This window comes from Scyliorhinus torazame, chromosome 3 (assembly GCF_047496885.1).
Source record: "Scyliorhinus torazame isolate Kashiwa2021f chromosome 3, sScyTor2.1, whole genome shotgun sequence".
NCBI classification, from domain to species: Eukaryota; Metazoa; Chordata; class Chondrichthyes; order Carcharhiniformes; family Scyliorhinidae; genus Scyliorhinus; species Scyliorhinus torazame.
Window position 1 is genome coordinate 111,204,295 of NC_092709.1, and position 25,198 is coordinate 111,229,492.

Here is a 25,198-nt window from a genome sequence, read left to right on the forward strand (position 1 = left end):
ACCTTTTTGGACACGGAGGGCAATTTAGCTTGGTCAATCCACCTAACCTGCACATCTTTGGACTGTGGGAGGAAATCTGAACACCCGGAGGAAACCCATGCAGACACGGGGAGAATGTGCTGACTCCGCACAGACAGTGACCCAAGTCGGGAATTGAACCTGGGGCCCTGGAGCTGTGAAGCAACTGTGCAAACCACTGTGCTACCGTGCCGCCCAGAGCAAAGTTGTTCTCCAAATTAGATACAAAACATGTTGTTGCTCTGTGCATTTGTCAGAAAGATTACAAGAAGCAACTATGTTTAGAACAACATTTTAGAAGGTAATGTTTCCAGAGATTACCATTGAGATTATCTGCAAACCAAGAAATAATCCAGCAATTTATATAGGATCACTGAAAATGTTCCAGGTTGCATATGCGTTTCAGATGACATTGCAGTCATGAGTACCACTAAGAACATGATAGAGATCTTCATGTGTTAATGGAAACAGTTAGAAGAGAAAGTCTTGGGATATGTCCTGATCCAAGCAGTAGAAGAAGTACAATCTATGCCTAGACCTCAAAGCTGTGATTTGCAATGACATCTAAGGTCATTCAATTTCTTTATACCCCATACACCCAACTTTGCCAAGAAAGTATCATCACTGTGAACTGCGTGGAAAAGGTATTCTGTTGTGTGATAGATTAAAATCACTGAAACAGGCATTGTCACAAAAGACAAGTCTTCCTCAATACTACAATCAAGAAAGGAACAGTCTTGGAAGTTGATGCGTCGCAGTAAAGCTAGGAGCTTGCTTTATGTGGGAGGTGAAACCGACGCAAGCCAATTACTCAAACATAGAGCACAAGTTCTGCATTACAAGGTTACACACAGCTTTTTGTGAGGTGAGCCATTGTGGAAGCCATTCCATTACAGTGTAATGTAAGCCTACTTGTGACACTAATAAAGATTATTATTAAAACCAAAAGCCATTACAAATGATATGGCGTAAATCTCTGTGACAAGCATGTCACCGAGATTACAAAGGTTACTTGTCAGAATCCAAGGGTGTAACTGTAAAGTGTTAAAAACCAGGGAACAGATGATTACATGGGACACATTGAACCAATTGCCAAATCAGAAACCCCCCAGCAAATAGTTAATTAGACCTACAAGTTGGCAGTATGGTACAGAGATCGAAGGCGTACTTCATTTATTTAGTGAGTTTTTAAACAACACATGTGCAACTAGTTTAAGAGAAGAAATAACAAATATCCACCGCTGAAGGCACTGGTGTGACATCACACCGGCGTCATTTACCACAAATTTACAAAAGCATGAACCTGACAGCCTCAACTCAAAGGGGGATATCGGAGGTTAGTGCTCATGCAGCCATGATTCCCCAGGGTCTTCCCTACTCGGGGTGCACTGGGAGAGGAGGTGGGGGACACAAATAAGTTCAACTTGGGGTCAGGGCAGGTTCCGTCACACAATCGCAGGGGAGGGGTCACGAGCAGGCCTTGCCTCCTTTCACTTCGGGGCACCCCTTGCTTGAAGGGGGTCTGCAGGCTGGCATCACTTCCTGTGCCCTCCTTGCTGGACTTGTGGTCAAATCACCACTGAGAGAGTGCCTGTCCGGAGTGAGAACTGGAAAATGGGTGGGAGAAGGTGAATATGGAGTGTCAACAATGGGGGCAGTTGGGAGGTTCCTGGGTGGGGTCCAATGCAAGGGCAGACTGGGGTTCTCAGGAATAGGTTGCATCCCAGCCTCATGAGGAATGAAGATCCTCTCACTTAGAGAAGCACAACTGAACTGAACCCCACACTCATTCAGCGCAGGGAGGACCAATGAATTAAGCTCTATTGAATTTCTATTCCACTTTTCATGTGATGTTTGTCTGTCAGGAATTAGTGTGTAGGGCTGTGACATGGGAGAATGAGTGTACCCTTAGGTTTGTACTTGTCTTGCTAATTGCAGGTTTCATTTTAATCAGTTGAGCCTCGTTTGCCACAAGAGGAAATAATCTGCCTGATATTCTGGGTCCCCCTTCATTGACAACTCAATTGTACTAATGAAATCTGGATAGCTAAGTTCACTGCCACTGACTGAAGTCCCAAACATTGAACTCCAATGTTCATACAAGAGTTAACATCACAGACTTCGGGGTGCGGCGATGACCAGCTAAGTCGCACGTTTCGGCAGCTCCCGGTGGAACGGACTTTTGGGCTCTTAATAAGAGCCCCAACGGCAATTTTAACGGCTAAAAGCACTGTGCGGTAAACCAGAAGGGAATCCCCCCTGGATACGGATGGAAAAAGGAGAGGAAAGTGGCCGGATTGCAGTGGATCCTTTAGAGCAGCGGCAAGGAAGGCAAGCAAAAACCAAGATGGCGTCGGAAGGTGGCAGTTTAATATGGGGCCCTGAACAACAGGAGTTTTTGAAACGCTGCGTGGAAGAGCTTAAAAAGGAGATGAAGAAGGAGCTGTTGGCCCCGATATTACAGGCGATTGAAGGGCTAAAAGATGAGCAAAAGACCCAGGAGCGGGAGCTTCGGGTCGTGAAGGCAAAGGCTGCCGAGAACAAGGACGATATACAGGGCCTGGTGGTGAAGACGGAGATGCACGAGGCACACCATAAACGATGTGTGGAAAGGCTGGAGGTGCTGGAGAATAATGCGAGGAGGAAGAATTTAAGGATTCTTGGTCTTCCTGAAGGTGCAGAAGGGGCGGACGTCGGGGCATATGTGAGCACGATGCTGCACTCGTTGATGGGATTGGAGGCCCTGACGGGTCCGCTGGAGGTGGAGGGAGCCTATCGAGTTATGGCGCGAAGACCGAGGGCTGGAGAAATTCCTCGAGCCATAGTGGTGAGATTCCTCCGTTTTAAGGACAGAGAGATGGTCCTAAGATGGGCAAAGAAAACTCGGAGCAGTAGATGGGAGAACGCGGTGATCCGCGTATATCAAGACTGGAGTGCGGAGGTGGCGAGAAGGAGGGCGAGCTTTAATCGGGCCAAGGCGGTGCTTCATAAAAAGATCAAATTTGGAATGCTGCAGCCGGCAAGACTGTGGGTCACATATCAAGGGAAGCACCACTACTTTGAAACGGCGGATGAGGCGTGGACATTTATTGTTGAAGAGAAATTGGAATGAGTGGGTTATTTAAAAAGAACGTTCGAGACAAAGTGGTGGGGCGAATATGGGGGGTGAAGAGGGGGGGAAAAAAGGGGGGAGAGATGATTTTTATGTTGTTAATCCTGCGACCCGGTAACTTTTCTCTCTTCCACAGGCTGTGGGGGAGGGAGGAAGGGAGGTGGAGGAGTTGGGGGCGTTGGCCATTGGGGGCGGGGCCAAAAGGGAAGCGCGGGCTTTGTTCCCGCGCTGTGATAATTATAGCAGGAATAGGGAAGCAGGAAGGAGGGGGCGTCGCACGGTGCGAGCCGAGGTCACGGGGGGAAGCCGAGGTCGGCCAGAGTTTGCTGACTTCTGGGAGCAACATGAGGGGTGTAACTACGCTAGTGGGGGATCTAGCGGGGGGGGGGGGGGGGGGGGGATTTACTGGGTTGCTGCTGCTGGGGAGAAGGGGGAGCTGGTATGGGGTGGGGTGGGCGGGGCACCGCCTGGGGGGGACACAGCTGCGTGGGAACCGGGTGAGGAGCTGGGTAAAAGGGGATGGCTAATCGACAAGGGGGGGGGGGGTAAAGAGCCCCCCAACCCGGCTGATCACGTGGAATGTGAGAGGGCTGAACGGGCCGATAAAGAGGGCACGGATACTCGCACACCTAAAGAAACTTAAGGCAGATGTGGTTATGTTACAGGAGACGCATTTGAAACTGATAGACCAGGTTAGACTACGCAAAGGATGGGTGGGGCAGGTGTTTCATTCGGGGCTAGATGCGAAAAACAGGGGGGTGGCCATATTAGTGGGGAAGCGGGTAATGTTTGAGGTAAAGACCATAGTGGCGTAGTGGCGGATAGTGGGGGCAGATACGTGATGGTGAGTGGCAAATTACAGGGTGAGGCGGTGGTCTTAGTGAACGTATATGCCCCGAACTGGGATGATGCCAACTTTATCAGGCGCATGTTAGGACGTATCCCGGACCTAGAGGTGGGGTAGTTGGTAATGGGTGGAGATTTTAACACGGTGCTGGAACCAGGGCTGGACAGATCGAGGTCCAGGACTGGAAGGAGGCCGGCAACAGCCAAGGTGCTTAAAGACTTTATGGAGCAGATGGGAGGAGTAGACCCATGGAGATTTAGTAGACCGAGGAGTAAGGAGTTTTCGTTTTTCTCCTATGTCCACAAAGTTTATTCGTGAATAGACTTTTTTGTTTTGGGAAGGGCGCTGATCCCGAAGGTGAGGGGGACGGAGTATACGGCCATAGCTATTTCGGATCACGCTCCACATTGGGTGGACTTGGAGATAGGGGAGGAAAAAGAACGGCGTCCACCCTGGAGAATGGACATGGGACTAATGTCGGATGAGGGGGTGTGTCTAAGGGTGAGGGGGTGTATTGAAAAGTACTTGGAACTCAATGATAATGGGGAGGTCCAGGTGGGAGTGGTTTGAGAGGCGCTGAAGGCAGTGGTTAGAGGGGAGCTGATATCAATCAGGGCACATAAAGGAAAGCAGGAGAGTAGGGAACGGGAGCGGTTGCTGCAAGAACTTCTGAGGGTGGACAGGCAATATGCGGAGGCACCGGAGGAGGGACTGTACAGGGAAAGGCAAAGGCTACACGTAGAATTTGATTTGCTGACTACGGGTACTGCAGAGGCACAGCGGAGGAAGGCACAGGGTGTACAATACGAATATGGGGAGAAGGCGAGCAGGTTGCTGGCCCACCAATTGAGGAAAAGGGGAGCAGCGAGGGAAATAGGGGGAGTGAGGGATGAGGAGGGAGAGATGGAGCGGGGAGAGTGAATGGAGTGTTCAAGGCATTCTATGAAAGATTATATGAAGCTCAGCCCCCGGATGGGAAGGAGAGAATGATGTGCTTTCTGGACCAGCTGGAATTTCCTAAGGTGGAGGAGCAGGAGAGGGTGGGACTGGGAGCACAGATCGAAATGGAGGAAGTAGTGAAAGGAATTAGGAGCATGCAGGCGGGGAAGGCTCCGGGACCGGATGGATTCCCAGTTGAATTTTACAGGAAATACATGGACTTGCTCGCCCCGCTACTGATGAGAACCTTTAATGAGGCGAGGGAAAGGGGACAGCTGCCCCCGACTATGTCAGAGGCAACGATATCGCTTATCCTAAAGAAAGAAAAAGACCCGCTGCAATGCGGGTCCTATAGGCCTATTTCCCTCCTGAATGTAGACGCTAAGATTCTGGCCAAGGTAATGGCAATGAGGATAGAGGATTGTGTCCCGGGGGTGGTCCATGAGGACCAAACTGGGTTTGTGAAGGGGAGACAGCTGAATACGAATATACGGAGGCTGCTAGGGGTAATGATGATGCCCCTACCAGAGGGGGAAGCGGAGATAGTGGTGGCGATGGATGCCGAGAAAGCATTTGATAGAGTGGAGTGGGATTATTTGTGGGAGGTGTTGAGGAGATTTGGCTTTGGAGATGAGTATATTAGATGGGTACAGCTGCTGTATAGGGCCCCGATGGCGAGCGTGGTCACGAATGGACGGGGGTCTGCATATTTTCGGCTCCATAGAGGGACGAGGCAGGGATGTCCTCTGTCCCCATTATTGTTTGCACTGGCGATTGAGCCCCTGGCAATAGCATTGAGGGGTTCCAGGAAGTGGAGGGGAGTACTCAGGGGAGGAGAAGAACACCGGGTATCTCTGTATGCGGACGATTTGTTGTTGTATGTGGCGGACCCGGCGGAGGGGATGCCAGAGATAATGCGGATACTTGGGGAGTTGGGAGAATTTTCAGGATATAAACTGAACATGGGGGAAAAAGTGAGTTGTTTGTGGTGCATCCAGGGGGGCAGAGCAGAGAAATAGAGGACTTACCGCTGAGGAAGGTAACAAGGGACTTTCGCTACTTGGGGATCCAGATAGCCAAGAATTGGGGTACATTGCATAGGTTAAATTTAACGTGGTTGGTGGAACAGATGGAGGAGGACTTCAAGAGATGGGTCATGGTATCCCTGTCACTGGCAGGGAGGGTGCAGGCGGTTAAAATGGTGGTCCTCCCGAGATTCCTTTTTGTGTTTCAGTGCCTCCCGGTGGTGATCACGAAGGCTTTTTTCAAAAGGATTGAGAAGAATATCATGAGTTGTGTGTGGGCCGGGAAGACCCCGAGTGAGGAGGGGATTTTTGCAGCGTAGTAGGGATAGGGGGGGTGCTGGCACTACCGAGCCCAAGTGAGTACTACTGGGCCGCCAATATCTCAATGATATGTAAGTGGATGGGAGAAGAGGAGGGAGCGGCGTGGAAGAGATTGGAGAGGGCGTCCTGCAGGGGGACTAGCCTACAAGCTATGGTGACGGCGCCGTTGCCGTTCTCACCGAAGAAATACACCACAAGCGAGGTGGGACGAGGTGGTGGCTACTCTGAAAATCTGGGGGCAGTGGAGACGGCATAGGGGTAAGACGGGAGCCTCGGTGTGGTCCCCGGTAAGAAATAATCATAGGTTTGCTCCGGGGAGAATGGATGGGGGATTTGGAACATGGCAAAGAGCAGGAGTAACACAATTGAGAGATCTGTTTGTAGATGGGACGTTTGCAAGTCTGGGAGCGCTGACCGAAAAATATGGGTTGCCCCAAGGGAATGCATTCCGGTATATGCAACTCAGGGCTTTTGCGAGGCAACAGGTGAGGGAATTCCCGCAGCTCCCGACACAGGAGGTGCAGGACAGAGTGATCTCAAAGACATGGGTGGGGGACGGTAAGGTATCAGACATATATAGGGAAATGAGGGACGAGGGGGAGATTATGGGAGATGAGCTGAAAGGGAAATGGGAAGAGGAGCTGGGGGAGGAGATTGAGGAGGGGCTGTGGGCTGATGCCCTGAGTAGGGTAAACTCATTGTCCTCGTGTGCCAGGCTAAGCCTGATACAATTTAAGGTGTTACACAGGGCGCATATGACTGGAGCACGGCTCAGTAAATTTTTTGGAGTAGACGATAGGTGTGCGAGATGCTCGAGAAGCCCAGCGAATCACACCGACATGTTCTGGTCATGTCCAGCACTACAGGGGTTTTGGGTGGGGGTGACAAAGGTGCTTTCGAAGGTGGTGGGGGTCCAGGTCAAACCAAGCTGGGGGTTGGCTATATTCGGGGTTGCAGAGGAGCCGGGAGTGCAGGAGGCGAAAGAGGCTGATGTTTTGGCCTTTGCGTCCCTAGTAGCCCGGTGCAGGATACTGTTGATGTGGAAGGAAGCCAAGCCCCCGGGTGTGGAGACCTGGATAAATGACATGGCAGGGTTTATAAAGTTGGAACGGATTATGTTCGTCCTAAGGGGATCGGCTCAAGGGTTCACCAGGCGGTGGCAACCGTTCGTTGAATACCTCACAGAAAGATAGAGGGAATGGAAAAGAAGAAGACAGCAGCAGCAACCCGGGGGGGGGGGGGGGGGGGGGGGGGGAGGAACCAGAAGGACTCTCAGGGGTGTTAGTGTATATGTATAATATGTATAGGTTGTTGTTATAGGTAATTGTATATTGGACTGCTAAATTGTATTTTTGGAGAGTATTTATTTGGGACAAGGCAGTTGCCATTTAGTTTTGTTTTTTTAATTTTGATGTTGTTTATATATTATTTATTTCTTGCTTAAAACTGGCCATTGTTATTTATATTGCTATATTACTGTGTAAAGGATACACAATGTACTGTCATGGTTGGCCAAAAATTTTGAATAAAATATATATTTTTTTAAAAAGTTAACATCACACATGATACAATGATGTGAACCCCAATGCAAGGCTTCATGGTGAAGTCGATCATCACTCACCTGGTTACAGATCATGGCGGGCTGGCATCTTTGAGGTGTCGTCTGAGGATGCTGACATGGGTCCCATGCATCTACTCAATAGCCCTGTTACCTACCGCAAGGTTTGGGGGTGGTGGGGGGTTTGGCAAATGTCGGGAGATGTGCCAGTGAGACTCTAGATGGTCCAGGCACATAATCCTGGTGGGGTTGAGAGGGACAGCTGTGGAGGTACGGCAGTGTGAGAGGCTCAGTGGAAAGGCCCTCATTCAGGGGGAGGCGGATGTATGGAGGCCCTCGGAGTAGAGAGCTGTGGGTCAGGGATAAGCTCTCACCTGCAACAGGCCCCTTCGAGGTCAGGGATTCTGTTGTGTTCCTCCAACTAACAACCGGGGTGGGTTAGCTCAGCCTTTTACACTTTTTGTCTGCCCGTGGGAGGAAGAGGAGGGCAGAAGAAAGGGGAGGCGAGAAGAAAGGGGAGGGGAGAAGAAAGGGGAGGGGGGTGAGGAAGGAGGGGGAGGGTGAGACTTGAAGAGAAAGACGATGTTGTGACATTGTTGTAATGGAATATGTAAACAGTGAGAGTCCATCATCACTGAAGTGATGTCATACAACCGGTGACACAATAGGCGCTGTGCTGATTCCCTAGTAATATGTGCATGTAGAACTCTCCTTAATTTGTATATAGTATTGTAAGTCTTCAATAAAAATAACTCCCAAGTATTTGTTACATATTCATTCATCAGTGTGTGATCGGTCAATTTGTGTGAAGAACTTTGTCTACAGGAATAGTGCCAGAAGACTGGAGGATAGCAAATGTTGTCCCCTTGTTCAAGAAGGGGAGTAGAGACAACCCCGATAACTAGACCAGTGTGCCTTACTTCTGTTGTGGGCAAAATCTTGGAAAGATTTATAAGAGATAGGATGTATAATCATCTGGAAAGGAATTAGAGATAGTCAACACGGTTTTGTGAAGGGTAGGTCGTGCCTCACAAACCTTATTGAGTTCATTGAGAAGGTGACCGAACAGGTAGATGAGGGTAAAGCAGTTGATTTGGTGTATATGGATTTCAGTAAAGCGTTTGATAAGTTACCCCTCGGTAGGCTACTGCAGAAAATACAGAGGCATGGGATTCAGGGTGATTTAGCAGTTTGGATCAGAAATTGGCTAGCTGAAGAAGACAAAAGGGTGGTGGTTGATGGGAAATGTTCAGACTGGAGTCCAGTTACTAGTGGTGTACCACAAGGATCTGTTTTGGGGCCAAGGCTGTTTGTCATTTTTATAAATGACCTGGAGGGCGTAGAAGGATGGGTGAGTAAATTTGCAGATGACACTAAAGTCGTTGGAGTTGTGGACAGCGCGGAAGGATGTTACAAGTTACAGAGGGACATTGATAAGCTGCAGCGCTGGGCTGAGAGGTGGCAAATGGAGTTTAATGCAGAAAAGTGTGAGGTGATTCATTTTGGAAGGAATAACAGGAAGACAGAGTACTGGGCTAATGGTAAGATTCTTGGCCGTCTGGATGAGCAGAGAGATCTCGGTATCCATGTACATAGATACCTGAAAGTTGCCACCCAGGTTGAGAGGGTTGTTAAGAAGGCGTACAGTGTGTTAGCTTTATTGGTAGAAGGATTGAGTTTCGGAGCCATGAGGTCATGTTGCAGCTGTACAAAACTCTGGTGCGGCCGCATTTGGAGTATTGCGTGCAATTCTGGTCGCCGCATTATAGGAAGGATGTGGAAGCATTGGAAAGGGTGCAGAGGAGATTTACCAGAATGTTCCCTGATTTGGAGGGAAGATCTTATGAGGAAAGGCTGAGGGACTTGAGGCTGTTTTCGTTAGAGAGAAGAATGTTAAGAGGTGACTTAATTGAGGCATACAAGATGATCAGAGGATTGGATAGGGTGGACACTGAGAGCCTTTATCCTCGGATGGTGATGTCTAGCATGAGGGGACATAGCTTTAAATTGAGGGGAGATAGATAGCTTTAAATTGAGGGGAGATAGATATAAGACAGATGTCAGAGGTAGGTTCTTTACTCAGAGAGTAGTAAGGGCGTGGAATGCCCTGCCTGCAACAGTAGTGGACTCGCCAACACTAAGGGCATTCAAATGGTCATTGGATAAACATATGGACAATAAGGGAATAGTGTAGATGGGCTTTAAGGTTTCACAGGTCGGCGCAACATCGAGGTCCGAAGGGCCCGTACTGCGCTATAATGTTCTAACTCAGCAACACAACAAAAATGCACTTGATTTGATGACATGCCTAACTCCAAGATCCTCAATAAAATTGTCTGATACATAGATTCCTCCAGGATTTTAATCCCAATCTCTTCACCAAATTCATCTAATAGTTAACTCTTAGCACCTCTTTTTAAAGCATGTCATTTACTAGAATCATTGGACATTACAACTGTGACCCTGGAGCACTAGCCTAACTGTGCAGCAATCAGTATCGCCTCTGTCCTAGATGCTGGTTGGACATTGCATAATTATTGCCATGCGGTTCAATTTAAATGTCAAATTATGCAGCCCGAGGTCCACCCATCTACCCGTAGTCCATTTTGAATAAATGTTGTGCCGGATGTGCAGCATAGCAAACAAATAGATACCAGTTGAATATTAACAAGGTCACCTTTGTAGCATCCAAATTGATACAGAGAAAAGTTTTTGCAAACCAAGTCATTTCTACTTCTTTAAACAAACCATCGAACTGGAGTTTAATTTTAATACAAGCCCAGGGATATCTACGCGTGTTGGCATTTTCCAAATGATGGTAAAGAAGTTTATGGTTTTTGTAAGATGCGTTGAGTCATTGACAGATACGTTTTACTTCGAGCTAATGCTTTGCTAGAAGACCCAGGATACTGGTATCCACTTCAAGAACTGACAAAGATTTCCACGTGTTCAAGAAAGATCAAAGATGATGAAGAACTATCTCCCTAGTTTCATCCCCAACGAAGAATGAAGGCTAAAATGATGATTGCAATGGAATTAGAATATCGCTATCTCTCTGAAGGATCCTGATGCGAAATCTTCCAATCTTCAGTTAATAATATCATTCTACCTTATTTAATTATTTTTGACATCTAGTGATCCATTCAAGGCTTAATCTTTTTTCAAATTCTGCTCCTTAAATTTGATCAAACGAATCCTTCAGGAAATACCATATTATAAATTGATAGTCATTGCTCCACAAAAGATGTTGCATATTCTCTTTGGAAATAACACTGCCTGTCTCATGGTAAGAGTCAGCACCAAGCAAAAATAAATCCCACATTCCCTTAGCCTTTACATTTAGGATAATGCAGATTTCAACAAGTTAATGTACAATATCTTACATCAATAAATCGGACTCATCCTATCCATCTCCAAAAGCTATACCCCTATTGCCTTTTATTTTCCTCAAAGAGTAAACCAGTGAGCCAGAGTCAATTTATTTAAATCACACAAACTTATATGCAACCATTTTAGCGAGACCACTTTCACATTGTTGATTCTGGTACAGAACAGAAGGGGATTCGTTGATCAGGCATGTATCCAAATGAAAAGATCCATTTTATCATACAGATAAGTACACCTAAATTAAAACAAGACACTCACCTGTTACTACCCAAATCTGACATTTCTTTAGCTTCTTCTTGTGCTTTGCTTACTTTTGCTACAAGAGGAAAAAGCAGAGCCAAAACAATAAAATACAGGTTTAATATTTCACTTAACATGTTTGTCAGCTGTATCTCAGTTGATAGCACTCGTGCCTGAGTCACAGGGTTCATGCCCCACTCCAGGAACTTGAGTACAAAAATCAAGACTGACATCTCAATGCAGTAACTATGGCACCTTGCATCATGGGAGGTGCCATCTGTTGGATGAGACCCCATCTGTCTTGCTTGGTTGGATGCAAACAATCCCATAGCACTATTCTGAAGAAGAGCAGGAGTTACCCTCAGTGCCCTGGCCAATATTTATCCTTCAATCAACATCACAAAAAACAAGGCAGATTATAGGGATTCCTCACTTTAAATGTTGATTCTGTCAACATTTTTTGTGATTAAAAAAAGGAAAATATATTGCTTTAATGTCAAAATGTTCACTATTGTCATTTGTCAGCAAGCCAAAACCAAGAGAATTTAACGTATTCATGAATTCAGTCTCACTTTTTATTAAAATCTCTGTGACTGTTGAATTCAAAGTGCAGTATTTTAATAACCGATTCTATTATGTTGATTTAGTCTCTCTCTCCATCCAATATTATCCTAACATCCTGCTCCTGCAGACTGTTCACCAATTCTATTCTCAATGTTGGTTTGTTCAATGGTGAAACTTATGTGAATAGCTTAAATTTATATTTATTTTATATTTACAAATAGATCTTATTTTAAAAGTTATTTTTATAAGAAATGTACTGCACACGTACAGTATTTAATTTTTTTCCCCTGAAGAGAAATGCCCAAAAGGACCGAACTCCAATTTATACATTGGTTCTAATAGGAAAATCTGATTCGCCTAATGTTGTTTCGTTTAAAAGTAGATTTTCCAGAAATGCAACTATGATGTCAAGTGAGAAATTACTGTACCTGGTCATAAGCACTTGACTGTTTGTGAGAATTAATTTCTCTGGACAGCCAGCCTTTGATAGGCGCCTCCACTACAAGATGTCCATAGTCCTCACCCGATGGGAGAGGTGGTGGAAGTAGGTAATATACGGATACGGACCCAGGAACTGTAGAAGGTTTTAGTTTAGACAGGCATCATGATTGCCGCAGACTTGGAGGGGCGAAGGACCTGTTCCGGTGCTGTACTGTTCTTTTGATATCAAGGCTGGAGTCAAGCAAGGATGTGTTATCGCCTCCACCCTTTTCTCCATCTTCATCGCACCATCCTCCACCTTGTCAAGAGCAAGCTTCCCAGTTGAGTGGACATAGTCTACAGGATGGACGGAAAACGTTTCAACCTAATCAGTTGAAATCCAAGAAGAAAACAGCATTGACATTTCTTGTGGAACTTGAGTATGCAGATGGCATCGCTGTCACCACTCACTCAGAAGAGAATCTCCAAGCCATGTTTGACACCTTGACGGAAGCATACCAAAGAATCGGTCTCAGCTTCAACGTCAAGACGACTCGAGTCATTTACCAACCCGCCCCAGGGCAAGATCTAGTCCCTCTTTCCATCAACAGAGAAACTTGGACTTACAGATGGTTCCACCTCAAAGTTCTGGGAAGGTAACATTTACACTATCCGAGATGGATTCTCCGCATCAGTTGGGAGAACAGGCTAACCAACATCAGCATCCTTGAAGGAGCCAAGAGCACCAGCATCGAGGCCATGATCATCCGAAACCAACTCCGCTGGGCCGGCCACGTCACCCAACTGCCAAAGCAAATCTTCTTTGCCCAGCTCAATGAAGGTTTCTGAACAAGATCAGGACAAAGGAAGAGCTTCAAAGACACCCTGAATGCTTACCTTAAGAAATGCAGCATCAACGTCAATGCCTTGGAGACCCTTGCTCAGAGAGGACCTACTTGGAGAAACCTCCTGATTGAAGGAATATCATTCTTCAAGGACACCCGGTGGCAAGAGGAGGCCTGGAAAAGAAGCCTGAGAAAGGAATACCAGCGATCTAGAATGCAAGGAACAATCCCACCTCCTGGAAAGTCCTGCCAAGTGTGCAGTCAAAGATGCGGCTCCAAAACTGGGCTCATCAGCCATGCAAGAACCCATGACCAGTAACATGGAATTTCCTAGGTGGACAATCATACGCATTGGCGAGTGATCACCGAAGAGAGAAGAGTTTGTGGGAACCTGCTGAGCACAAATTAGCTACTGCATTTCCTACATGACAACAGTGGCTCCATTTCAAAAGTACTGAAGTAGAACACTTTTTGAATAAAGTGTTTTTATTGGCAATGTTGTTGATTACTTCAGTACAGTGTTTCCCAAACTTTGAGGTGTGGAACCCCGAGCGACCTCTCAAGCATTCTCAATGTCAACACCCTGTTTTTGCCACAAAATTAGTGTGAACACAGAAATGAAATGTAAACACGTCTTTTCTAGCTATATCTATGCATATATTAAGAATTAGGAAGAGGGACACGCTCACAAATACATTCGCCTGCTACATGGCCCCCTCAGATAACCCCTGGCTAAGTTACCGTCTCATGGCCCCAGAGCATTAACCCCTGGAAGTAGTACATACTTTAGGAGTGGGTAATTTAGTAATAATTAAAATGTTCTTATTGAAAAAGTATTAAATCTTATTTTTTGTTATTTTGGACCCCCCTCGCCATCGTCTGAAAGCAGAACCCGCACGCACGGAGACACATGCTTCTCAGAGTAGTGTCCTAGGACCAACCATCTTCAGCTGCTTCATCAATAACGTTCTATCCATCGTAAGATCAGAAGTGGTGATGTTGGCTGATGATTGCACAATGTTCAGTACCATTTGCAACTCCTCAGATCCTAAAGCAGTCCATGTTCAAATGCAGCAAGCCCTGTTATTATTCAGGCTTTGGCTGATAAATGGCAAGTAACATTCACGCCACACCAGTGCACCAGTGTCAGGCAATGACCATCTCCAACGAGAGGATCTGACCACTGCCCTTTGACATTCCAATGGCATTACCATCGTTGAATCCCCCACTACCAACATCCTGGGGGTTACCTTTGACCAAAACCTGAACTGAAAAAGCCATATAAATACTGTGGTTACCAGAAAAGGTCAAAGGCTAGGGATCATGCAATGAGTAACTGACCTCCCGGCTCCCAACATCTGTCCACCACATACAAGGCACAAGTCAGGATTATAATGGAACACTCTCCACTTGCCTGGATGAGTGGAGCTCCAACAATACTTACGAAGTGTGACACCCTCCAGGACAAAGCAGCTGCATGATTGCTATCCCTTCCACAAACATTCAATCCCTCCACCACTGCCAAACAGTGGCAGTGTGTACCATCTACAAGATGCACTGCAGGAACTCACCAGTATTCCTTAGGCAGCACCTTCCAATCCCACTACTACTCTTGATGGATAAGGGCAGCAGATATGTGGGAAAACCATCAGCTGGACGTTCCACTCCAAGCCACTCCGACTTGGAAATATATTGTTGTTTCTTCACTGTAACTGGATCAAAATCCTGGAACTTCCTCCCTAACAGTACTGTAGGTGCACCTACACTACATGGATTGCAGCGCTTCAAGAGGTCAGCTCAACACCACTTTCTCAAGGGCAACTAAGGATGGGCAATAATGCTGGTCTAGCCAGCGATGCCCACATCCCGTAAATTTACTTTTTAAAACGCACACTCATCCTGATGTGCGCACACTCCATTCTCTCTCACGCCCGATCCCTCCCTCCCTGCTCCATTACAGAGGTCCCGGCGCCTGTAAGCCACACCACTGCTTCTCCCCGCTGCAACCCCTTGTCGCCGCCGGCTCCATTTTCAGGACCTATCCTTGATGTTGGCCGCGGGCTTTTCTGCGCAGCAACAGTAAGATTGAATAAATCAAATGGGGCAACCAGAAAAAAGCTTCTTGGATCACTCACAGCTTATATTAATGATTTGGATGAGGGAACAAAATATAACATATCAAAGTTTGCAGATGATACCAAGTTAGGTGGGAGGGTGAATTGTGCCGAGGATGCAGGGATCCTACAGCAAGATCTGGACAGGTTGGGCGAGTAGGCAAATCAGTGGCAGGTGCAGTATAATTTGGATAAGTGTGAGGTTATTCATTTTGGAAGCAAAAACAGCAAGGCAGATTACTACCTGAATGGTTGTAAATTGGGAGAGGGGAGTGTGCAGTGGGACCTGGGTGTCCTTGTGCACCATTCGCTGAAGGTAAGCATGCAGGTGCAGCAGGTGGTAAAGAAGGCTAATGGTATGTTGGCCTTCATTGCAAGAGGTTTCAAGTATAGAAGCAGGGATGTGTTGCTGCAATTGTACAGGGCCTGGGTGAGGCCACACTTGGAGTGTTGTGTGCAGTTTTGGTCTCCTTCTCTGAGGAAGGATGTTCTTGCTCTCGAGGGAGTGCAGCGAAGGTTTACCAGACTAATTCCAGGGATGGCGGGACTGTCATATGAGGAGAGATTGACTAGGTTGGGATTGTTCTCGCTGCAGTTCAGAAGAATGAGGGGGGATCTCATAGAGACTTATAAAATTCTAACAGGACTAGACAGGGTAGATGCTACCAATGATAGGTGTGTCCAGAACCAGGGGTCACAGCCTGAGGATTCAGGGTAAACCATTTCAGACAGAGATAAGGAGACATTTCTTCACACAAAGATTGGTGAGCCTGTGGAATTCATTACCGCAGGGAGTAGTTGATGCTAAAACTTTGAATATATTCAAGAGGCGGCTGGATATAGCACTTGGGAAGAATGGGATGGCTATGGGGAGAAAGCAGGATTAGGCTATTGAGTTGGATGATCAGCCACGATTGTGATGAATGGCGGAGCAGGCTCGAAGGGCCAAAAGGCCACCTCCTGCTCCTATCTTCTATGTATCTATGTATCAGCAACCAGTTCTGCAAGAGGCCTTAGTCTGATTGGCCTACTTCATTGCTGTACCTTTCTACTCATATTGCAGCTCCAAGTGTTCCATTTGATCTTTCACTGTTCATGCGCTTAGTGCTCACGTCGAGAATATCCTAAGTGTGAAGATGATTCTTCCACGTGATGACTGAGCTGTTAGCAAGTGCTAAAGACTTGTGGTTAACATTGATAGGAGAGGCTGGATAGACTGGGACTTTTTTCCTGGGAGCGTAGGAGGTTTAGGGGTGATCTTATAGAGGTCTGTAAAATAATGAGGGGCATAGACAAGGTAGATAGTCAACATCTTTTCCCAAAGGTAGGGGAGTCTAAAACTAGAGGGCATAGGTTTAAGGTGAGAGGGGAGAGATTCAGAAGGGCCCAGAGGGGCAATTTCTTCACTCAGAGGGTAGTGAGTGTCTGGAATGGGCTGCCAGAGGTAGTAGTAGAGGCGGGTACAATTGTGTATTTTAAAAAGCATTTAGATAGTTACATGGGTAAGATGGGTATAGAGGGTTATGGGCCAAGTGCCGGCAACTGGGACTAGCTTAATGGTAAAAACTGGGCGGCATGGACTGGTTGGACCGAAGGGCCTGTTTCCACGCTGTAAACTTCTATGATTCTATTCTATGACTCGTTCTTCAACTATACCGATCTATGGTCGGTTGCTCCTTTCAAACTGGCATTTCCTGGTCACGTGGTGGCTGCAGCTACGTGGATACCCTGGAGACCCTGCGCACCCCAGTTTGGGAACCCTAGCTTTAGAATGCTGTGGATTGTCTCAGTTGCCATGGTGTAATTTTTCACAGTTGTCAAAAAGAGAGTAGTTTTCAGAATTGGTCGCTGGATGTGGATTGGCATGAAGTCTCTTCAGTGACATGGAAGCTCTTAGTTGAAAAATCAGCATTTGTTGGTAGCTGGAGAACATCAATCCATCTCAAAAAAACACTGCTCGATTGTAATCACTGCTCTATTTGTTTTACCTCAACAGCTGGTGAGCAATCTTCTTTTGTCTCAGACCTAGGAGATTATAGCTTGCCACTATGTTAACTAATAAGGCAAGGGCAGCAGACTCCTGGGAATACCATTACGTGCAAGTTCCCCTACAGGCCACACACCATTTTGACTTGGGACTACATCACTGTAACTTCAATAGCACCAGATCAAAATCCTGGACTCCCTTCCTCATAGCAGTTCACGTTTACCGGCATCAGATGGTTTGCAGCAGTTTAAGGTGGCTCCTTAGAACGTACTGAAGGGTACTTGGGGATGAGCAACACATGCTGACCTTGCTAGCAACACCCACATCCCATGAAAGAACAAAACAATTGTCTAACCTAGTAAATAATTAACTGGTAAAGTAAATAAATAACATTAGACAAACCAGGCGGGGAGAATGATATGCCGTAACTGCAACATGCGGGAATCTGCAGAATTCATTGCATTCCCAGACATCCATATCAATGGTAAGCATCAGTTGCATGAGCAACTTCAGCTCAGAGTTGCTGAGCTGGAGTTTGGGTTGCAGACATTACAGAGCATCAGGAGGAGGAAGAGTTACATGTACAGGTTGTTCCAGGAGGCGGTCAGGCCCCTTTGGTTAAGTAGAACTCATCATCAGGGACGGCAGGCTGTGATAGAATCAGGTAGGTATCGGGGATCAAAGAAAGTAGTAATAGTAGTAATCCCTCTGGATTGGAAAATTGCACGTTACTCAACTTTTTAAGAAGGGTGAAAGGGGAAAACCAGCGAATTACAGATCGATTAGCCTAACATCTGTGGTGGGGAAATTGCTGGAGTCTGTAATCAAGGAAGGGATAACTGAACACCATGAAAAGTTTTGGTCAATCAGGGAGAGCCAGCATATATTTGTGAAGGGAAGGTCATGCCTGACTAATCTTACTGAATTTTTAAAAAGAGGTGACTAAGATGGTGGACAGGAGAATGTCTCTGGATGTCGTTTATCTGGACTTCCAGAAGGCATCTGATATAAAGTCCCACATAAGAGACTGCTAACTAAGGTGGTTAATGGAGTGGAGGGCAAATTATTTTTATGGTTAGGGAATTGGTTGAGTGGCAGGCGACAGAGAGTGGGAATAACGGTTAATTATTCTAATTGGCAGGAGGTGACTAGCGGTATACCACAGGGATCTGTGTTGGGGCCTCAATTATTCATGCTTTCATTAATGACTTGGATGATGGCATAGAAAATCATATATCCAAATCCAGGGTAGATAAAGATCAACTATTTCCACTAGTTGGAGATTCTAAAATATAGTTTAGTCTAAAAATTAGGGCTAGACCATTCAGGACAGATGTTAGGAAGCACTTCTTCACTCAAAGGGTAGTAGAGGTTTGGAACTCTTTTCCACAAACACCAGTTGAAGCTCGATCAGTTGTTAATTTTAAATCTGAAATAGATAAGATTTTTGTTCAGCAAACATATCAAGTGATATGGGCCAAAAGCAGGTATTTAGATGTTCGGCTGAAGGTTGAGTATCTGTGCTTTAATTTGGATCCTTACTCCTCCAAGATAATCTTCTTTGGATTGTTACCCGTGTCATGCGCAAACTGGCATTTGGGCGAGCAGATGAAAGAATTAAAAGCATGGCTCAAAGAATGGTGTTGGAAGAAGAGGTTTTGATTCATAGGTCACTGGCACCTGTATTCAGGAAAGAAGGAGCTGTTCCATTGGAATGGATTGCACTTAAACTGGTCTGGGATCGGTGTCCTGGTAAATCTTATAACTAAGGCTCTGAATAATCTAAAGGGGCAGGAAGGAAGATTTAGAAGTCCAAAGAGAAAAGTTAGGACAATGAAACAGTATAGTGGTGTGGGTAAAGAACAACAGAATGGGACAGGAAGGGACAGAGGGTTTGAGTAACAGTGCATCAAAGGTCCATGCAAAGAACAGTACAGCGATGAAGCTCTTTATCAAAATGCGTAAAGCATCTGCAATAAGACATATGAACTAGTTGTACAATTAGAGGCCAATGGATTAGATCTAACCACCATTAGAGACATGGTTAGAAGGTGCCCAAAGTGGAGAAATAAATATTCCAGGATACACATATTTTTGAATAGACAAAGAATTGAAAAGGAACATTGATAGTAAAGGATGACATAAGGACATTAGATCTTGGCTCAGATTATCAGGAGGTAGAATCAGTATGGGTGGAGATTAGGAATTGCAAGGGTCAGAAACCACGGGTGGGAGCAGCTTAAACGCTACCCACATTCCAAACACACAACCACTACCATCTAGGAGAAGGGCAGCAGGTGCATGGGAGCACCACTTTTACATACGGTATATGGCCTTGAAACAAGCTATTTGGCCCAAACAATCCATGCAAGCATCGTACTTGCAATGCACACACAAGGTACTTGCTGCAAAACTCCGATGGCTAGTTGGTAAGAAATAAAACCAAGTCTTTGCTTTATTCCAACTCGCATAAGTCTTTCCCCAACTCATGCCTGCCAAATTTATTAGAATTCTTTGAGGTGTGCAGTGCATTTAAATGCTTTGAAAAAGAGGAACCGATTATAGTTCTCTCCCAAACTGTGGGATGATCACTCATAACTGAAGGAATTTCAGTGATTCCTCCTAAAAATAAACTGATATGAAGCCCGTGCTAGAGCAGATGTTAATTTACAGCTTGGTTGATCTGCCAAAATTTTATGGAGCAACTCATCTATCACCGCGTGATTCCTTTCTCATACACACAAGAGCTTTCTGCTGCCTTTTTCATCATTATTATATTCATATTTTTGCACATATCCCTAAATTCACTATTAGCAAATTCCCCCTATTTTCAGTGAGGAATTTTGCCAGTGGCCCCAGTCTGGTCCCGAGCCACGTTTCCGTTACTTATCAACAATTATTTCCGTTTCCATGTTCAATGAACGGTAGGACGCTAGGAAGTACAGAGGACCAGAGGGACCTTGGGTGCATGTCCAAAGATCCCTGAAGGCAGCAGGACAGGTAGATAAGATGGTTCAGGCACATGGGATACTTGCCTTTATTAGCCGAGTCATAAAATATGAGAGCAGGGAGGTTTTTCTTTTTGAAAATATTTTATTTAAAGTTTTCGTTTTACAAAACACAAAATAAATAAATCCATACAAACAAAATACCATTTACAAGCCCCTTTCCTTGAAGAGAAAAAAAATCAACAACCCCAGATTCTCCCCCCCCTACCAACCCACTGACAGTGACCAATTCCTAAAGATAAAAGTCCCGGCAGCCAGCATGAGACCAGGACCCACCCAAGACAGCCACGAGGACGAGACACTTCCAAGCCCTTCAACCCAGGCAGGCTCAGAGCCTGAAATGCATATTCGTAACCAAGAGATCCAGACATTTTAATGGGGCCGATTAGCATTTGATGGCCCACCTTCCCCAAGTCAAAGGACTGGTACTCAAGCAACCGGGATAGTCCCAGACATTTCGGCGCCACTCCCTGTTCAAGGGAAACGCAAACAACGGGGTCAGTGACCGCTTGGGACACACCCAGCCATCCAGATCCCCGCCCACTTATTGACTAAGGAATCGAATGGAGTGGTCAGGGATCACCCAATTAGTAAGGCCCAAATCGAAGGACCGCCCAAAAGAGCGCAACCCCCCCCCGAGTATATGAAGAAGAGTTCGCCATATGTTCGCTCTCTCTTAGCGCCCTCTTGGCCTTGCTACCCCGGTCACGGCCATCGGCAATTGCAGCAACACCAGAAACGAGTCCAGGTTCAACGCCCGCTACCAGACGGATGAGCCCAGCTGAGCTGCAGTTACTCCTTCGAACCCGAGAGAGCCAGAATTAAACAGTGGCCACTGTTTTCTGAACTCAGCCGGGTGCCCAAAGTTAAGTACAGGTTGTCTTAGTCGATAGGTGTAGTTAACTAGTAGTGTTTATGTTGCATGACTAATTGTGTGTAAATAAAGTACCCTTGACCTTGAACTAACTAACTGGTGTTTGGCTCTTTGATCGATAGCCGGTTGAAACCTGTGGTGGTATCATTCGATACCTGGCGACTCTAAGCATTAAGACATAGATAACATAGAAAGAAAGGCAAACTCATGGATTGCCATAATTGGAACAGAGCCACAGAAAAGACAGAGTAAAAGAAAAAGCAACACTAGCAAAGGTAACTCCCCACCCAGGAACATAGAACAAAGGAAAATCGACCCCTCAAACCCATGCCGACTACGGATGAGCAACCAAAACGCAAAGCCCTTACAATAATTAAACCTCCCCTGGGGGACCATATATTCCTCATTCCGTTGCCCTGACCACTGCCACCCCGACAACCTTAACCCCCTCAGTCCCAAACATCCAACATCTCAAACCAACCCCATCCAACCTTCCTCATTAAAGTCCCAATCAAATACATTTAACCAGATCCATGTCCATGCTCCTCGACACAAGCCTCTGCCTCCTCCAAATTATCTTTCGACCCAAAAACCTCTTTCAGCCTCGCCGGGTACACACTCCAAACCCGACAGGAGAAACTAAATAGTGCTGACTTCGCCTTATTAAAAGCCACACGCTGCTTCGTCAATTCTGCTCTGACATCTTGATATACCCTGACGATACTTCCTTCCCACCTCAAGTCCCAATTCACTTTGGCAAATTGAAGAACCCGCTCCTTCTGTAAGCTGTGGAGTCCAATAATCACCGCCCATGGCGGCTCATTCGGCCGAAGCTTCCGCTGGAGTATTCGGTGGGCCTGATCCAACTCTGGAGGGGACAATGGCTCTTCCTCCCCTGCAAAAGCTTGGCAAACATCTGAGAAAAGTACTTAGTCAGTTTTGAGCAAGCCTCCACCCCCTCCTGCAATCCTACAATTCTGCGGTTCTGTTTCCTCAACCTGTTCTTCATGTCATCCACCTTTGCTCTCAAGAGTCTTGTTCCTCTCCTCCACTGGTGACATCACAGCTTCCAAAGAGGTGAATCAATACCCATGCCATGACAAGGCCGCCTCCATACCCTTGAGCACCTCTCCATGCTCCTTCACCGCCTCGAGGTTTTTTCCAGGTTCATTTCCGCTGTGATATGAGCAGCCCCCCCCGCAAGGCCGCGTCAGCCACCTTCCCTCCTGCTGAGCTTCGTGGGATTTCTGGCTTTGTCGAATGATTATGTCCCCTCTAATCATCTTGCCACCAACCTTCTTCATAAATTAACATATTGTCGCCGACAAATTCCTTACCCCACGCAGTGGGCTAGTTTTGGTACCCATAATCCCCGGGCACCGGGTTGAAAAGTCCAAAAAACAAAGACCATAGTGGGAACTACCTTATATGCGACCTTCTCCCAGTCGCCGCCGGATGTCTCTTCACAGCAGGGAGAACTGTGTGCAGTCGCCATAGTATAGAAAGGATGTGATTGCACTAGAAATGCCGCAGAGGAGATTCACCAGAATATTTGACTTTGACAGTCAAATATATCATAGTTGATTTACTTGACATATTTGATATCAACTTTGACAAAGAGTCATCGGACTCGAAACATTAGCTCTTTTCTCTCCCTACAGATGCTGCCAGACCTGCTGAGATTTTCCAGCATTTTCTTTCATTTCAGATTCCAGCATCCAAAGTAATTTGCTTTTTTTCACCAGAATATTGTCTGGCTGGACCATTTCAGCTATGGAGAGAGGCTGGCTAGGCTAGGGTTGTTTTCCTTACAGCAAAGAAGGCGGAGGGGGACCGGATCAAGATATAAAAAATTATGAGGGAAAGGAAGGGTAGATGGGAAGACTCTTTTCCCCTTAGTCAAGCGGGGGTCAGTAACGAGGGAGCACAGATTTATGGTAAGGAGCAGGAGATTTAAAGGGGATTTGGATAAAAGGGTTTTCATTCAGAGGGTGGTGGGAATCTGGATCTCACTGCCTGAAAGGGTGGTAGAGGCAGGAACCCACAACATTCGAGAAGTATTTAGATGAGCACTTGAAACACCATAACACAAAGACTTTCAGTGATGGCATGTAGGAGGAAGTCACATGTTGGGTGCCTGATTTTTTAGAATTTAATGCCCAGTCCCGGGGGCAATATTTCAACAAATAAGTGCATGAAGACATAATGAAGAAGGGGGATGTCCAAAAATCGAAACAAAGCTGCCATGAAGAAGGGGGCGAGTGACAGTTTGCCATCAAGCGAAAGGGTCAGCTTGACAACTGGAAAGATGGCAGAGGCTGGTCGCTGGGTGGGGCCGCACTGTTCACGGCAGAAAAGATGACCGAGTTGATGGTTGTGGAGTTTGAAAAGCAGTTTGCAAAGCACGTAGAGGTGATGAGGAAGGAGATTATGGCAGCAAAAAAGATGCTGGTGGAGGAGGCGATTGCCCCGGTGAAGGTGGCGGTGTCGAAGGCATCGGCCGTGGTGCGGGAGCAGGGTGAGAAACTGAAGAGAGTGGAGGAGGCTTTGTCACAACACAGCAATCAGCTCACCTCGATGGATGAGGAGCTGCAGAGTGGTGGAGGCCAACAAAGGTCTGAGAGCGAAGGTGGAGGACCTGGAAAACAGATCTAGGCAGCAAAATCTGACAATTGTGGGCCTGCCCGAAGGGGTGGAGGGACCAAGGCCGACTGAGTACTTTGCCAAGATGTTGGCAGAGCTGTTGGGGGAGGGGGAAGATTCCTCCCGGTACAAACTGGATCGGGCTCATCGGTCGTTGAGGCCTAAGCCGAAGAAGAATAAGCCACCAAGAGCAGTGATTATTTGTTTCCATAGGTACCATGCGAAAGAGAAGGTCCTGAGTTGGGTGAAACAGAAGCGGGGGGTGCAGTGGGCTGGAGCCAGTATACATATATACCAGGACTTAACCGTGGAGTTGGTGAGGAGGTCCGGGCAGCCTTCGGTCGAGTGAAGACGGCACTGCATAACAGAAGTGTGCGGTTCAGCGTAGTCCAGCTCAGTGTAGGGTGGCAAGGCTTTTACTTCGAGACGGTGGAAGCTGCAGAGGCGTTTGTGAAGGCAGAAGGACTGGGGCAGAAGAGAGAAATGGGACTGAGGATTGGTCTTGGACTGAGGGTTGGGTGGAAGTTGGTATATAATTCTATTTTTTATTTCATGTTGTTATAGGTGTTAAATGGGGTGAAGGTGCCTATTTGGGCGAGGTAGGAATTGGGATTTTTTGCAATGACACTTTTCTGGGTTTTTTGTGTTTACACTTGGCTTGTTTGTTGGAAGGGGATTTCTTTGTTTTCCTGGGACTGGTAGGGGGGCCTGGGCAGTGGCCTCCACACTAGCAAGCTCAAGCCGGCTAGTGAACAGAAGTGCGGTGGGGGTGGAGCTGCGGACATTGGAGCCTGGTCAAACAGGTTTTGATGGGCCTAGGTGGTGTGAAAAGTGGGGGGAATGGTACAATACTGGGTGAGGTGTTTTTGAGAGGAAGTGGATGGGGGGATTCTGGGAGGTTCGCTGGCAACAAAGGGATGGGGCGGGACGGGCCCAATGGGCAGGGCTCAGAGTTCTGATGATGGCGGATGGGGGGGGGGGGGGGGAAGAGGAAGAGACCCCCGGTCTCTTAGTTAATGTGGAACATGAGGGGTTTGGGGGGGGCAGCGAAGAGGTTGAGGGTGTTTGCGCACCTAAAAAGCTTAAAGGTCAATGTTGTGATGCTGCAGGAGACGCATCTGGTGAAAGACCAGGTGAGGCTCAGGAAGGGCTGGGTGAGCCAAGTATTTCATTCGGGGTTCGACAGTAGGGAGGTGGCGGCTTTGGTGGGTAAAAGCGTGAGGTTCACGTCCGGTTGCGGTGATGCACTGCTAAGCCGCATGTTTCGGTAGCTCCCGTTCCAACGGACTTTTGGGC

At 46.7% G+C, this 25,198-nt stretch overlaps 1 protein-coding gene across 6 annotated transcripts in view; it reads right to left on the reverse strand.

The window, feature by feature from the left end:
- Positions 1-25,198, reverse strand: part of znf827 (zinc finger protein 827) — a 244,379-nt gene that overhangs the window by 69,747 nt on the left and 149,434 nt on the right. For all 6 annotated transcript variants that reach the window (XR_011940162.1, XM_072496124.1, XM_072496125.1 and 3 more), the window contains exon 7: positions 11,466-11,523. Coding sequence is in view for 5 of the 6 variants with exons in the window: in XM_072496124.1 (XP_072352225.1) it covers positions 11,466-11,523 (58 nt within the window). In the remaining variant the exon portion in view is untranslated. The remainder of the gene's footprint in view (positions 1-11,465; positions 11,524-25,198) is intronic.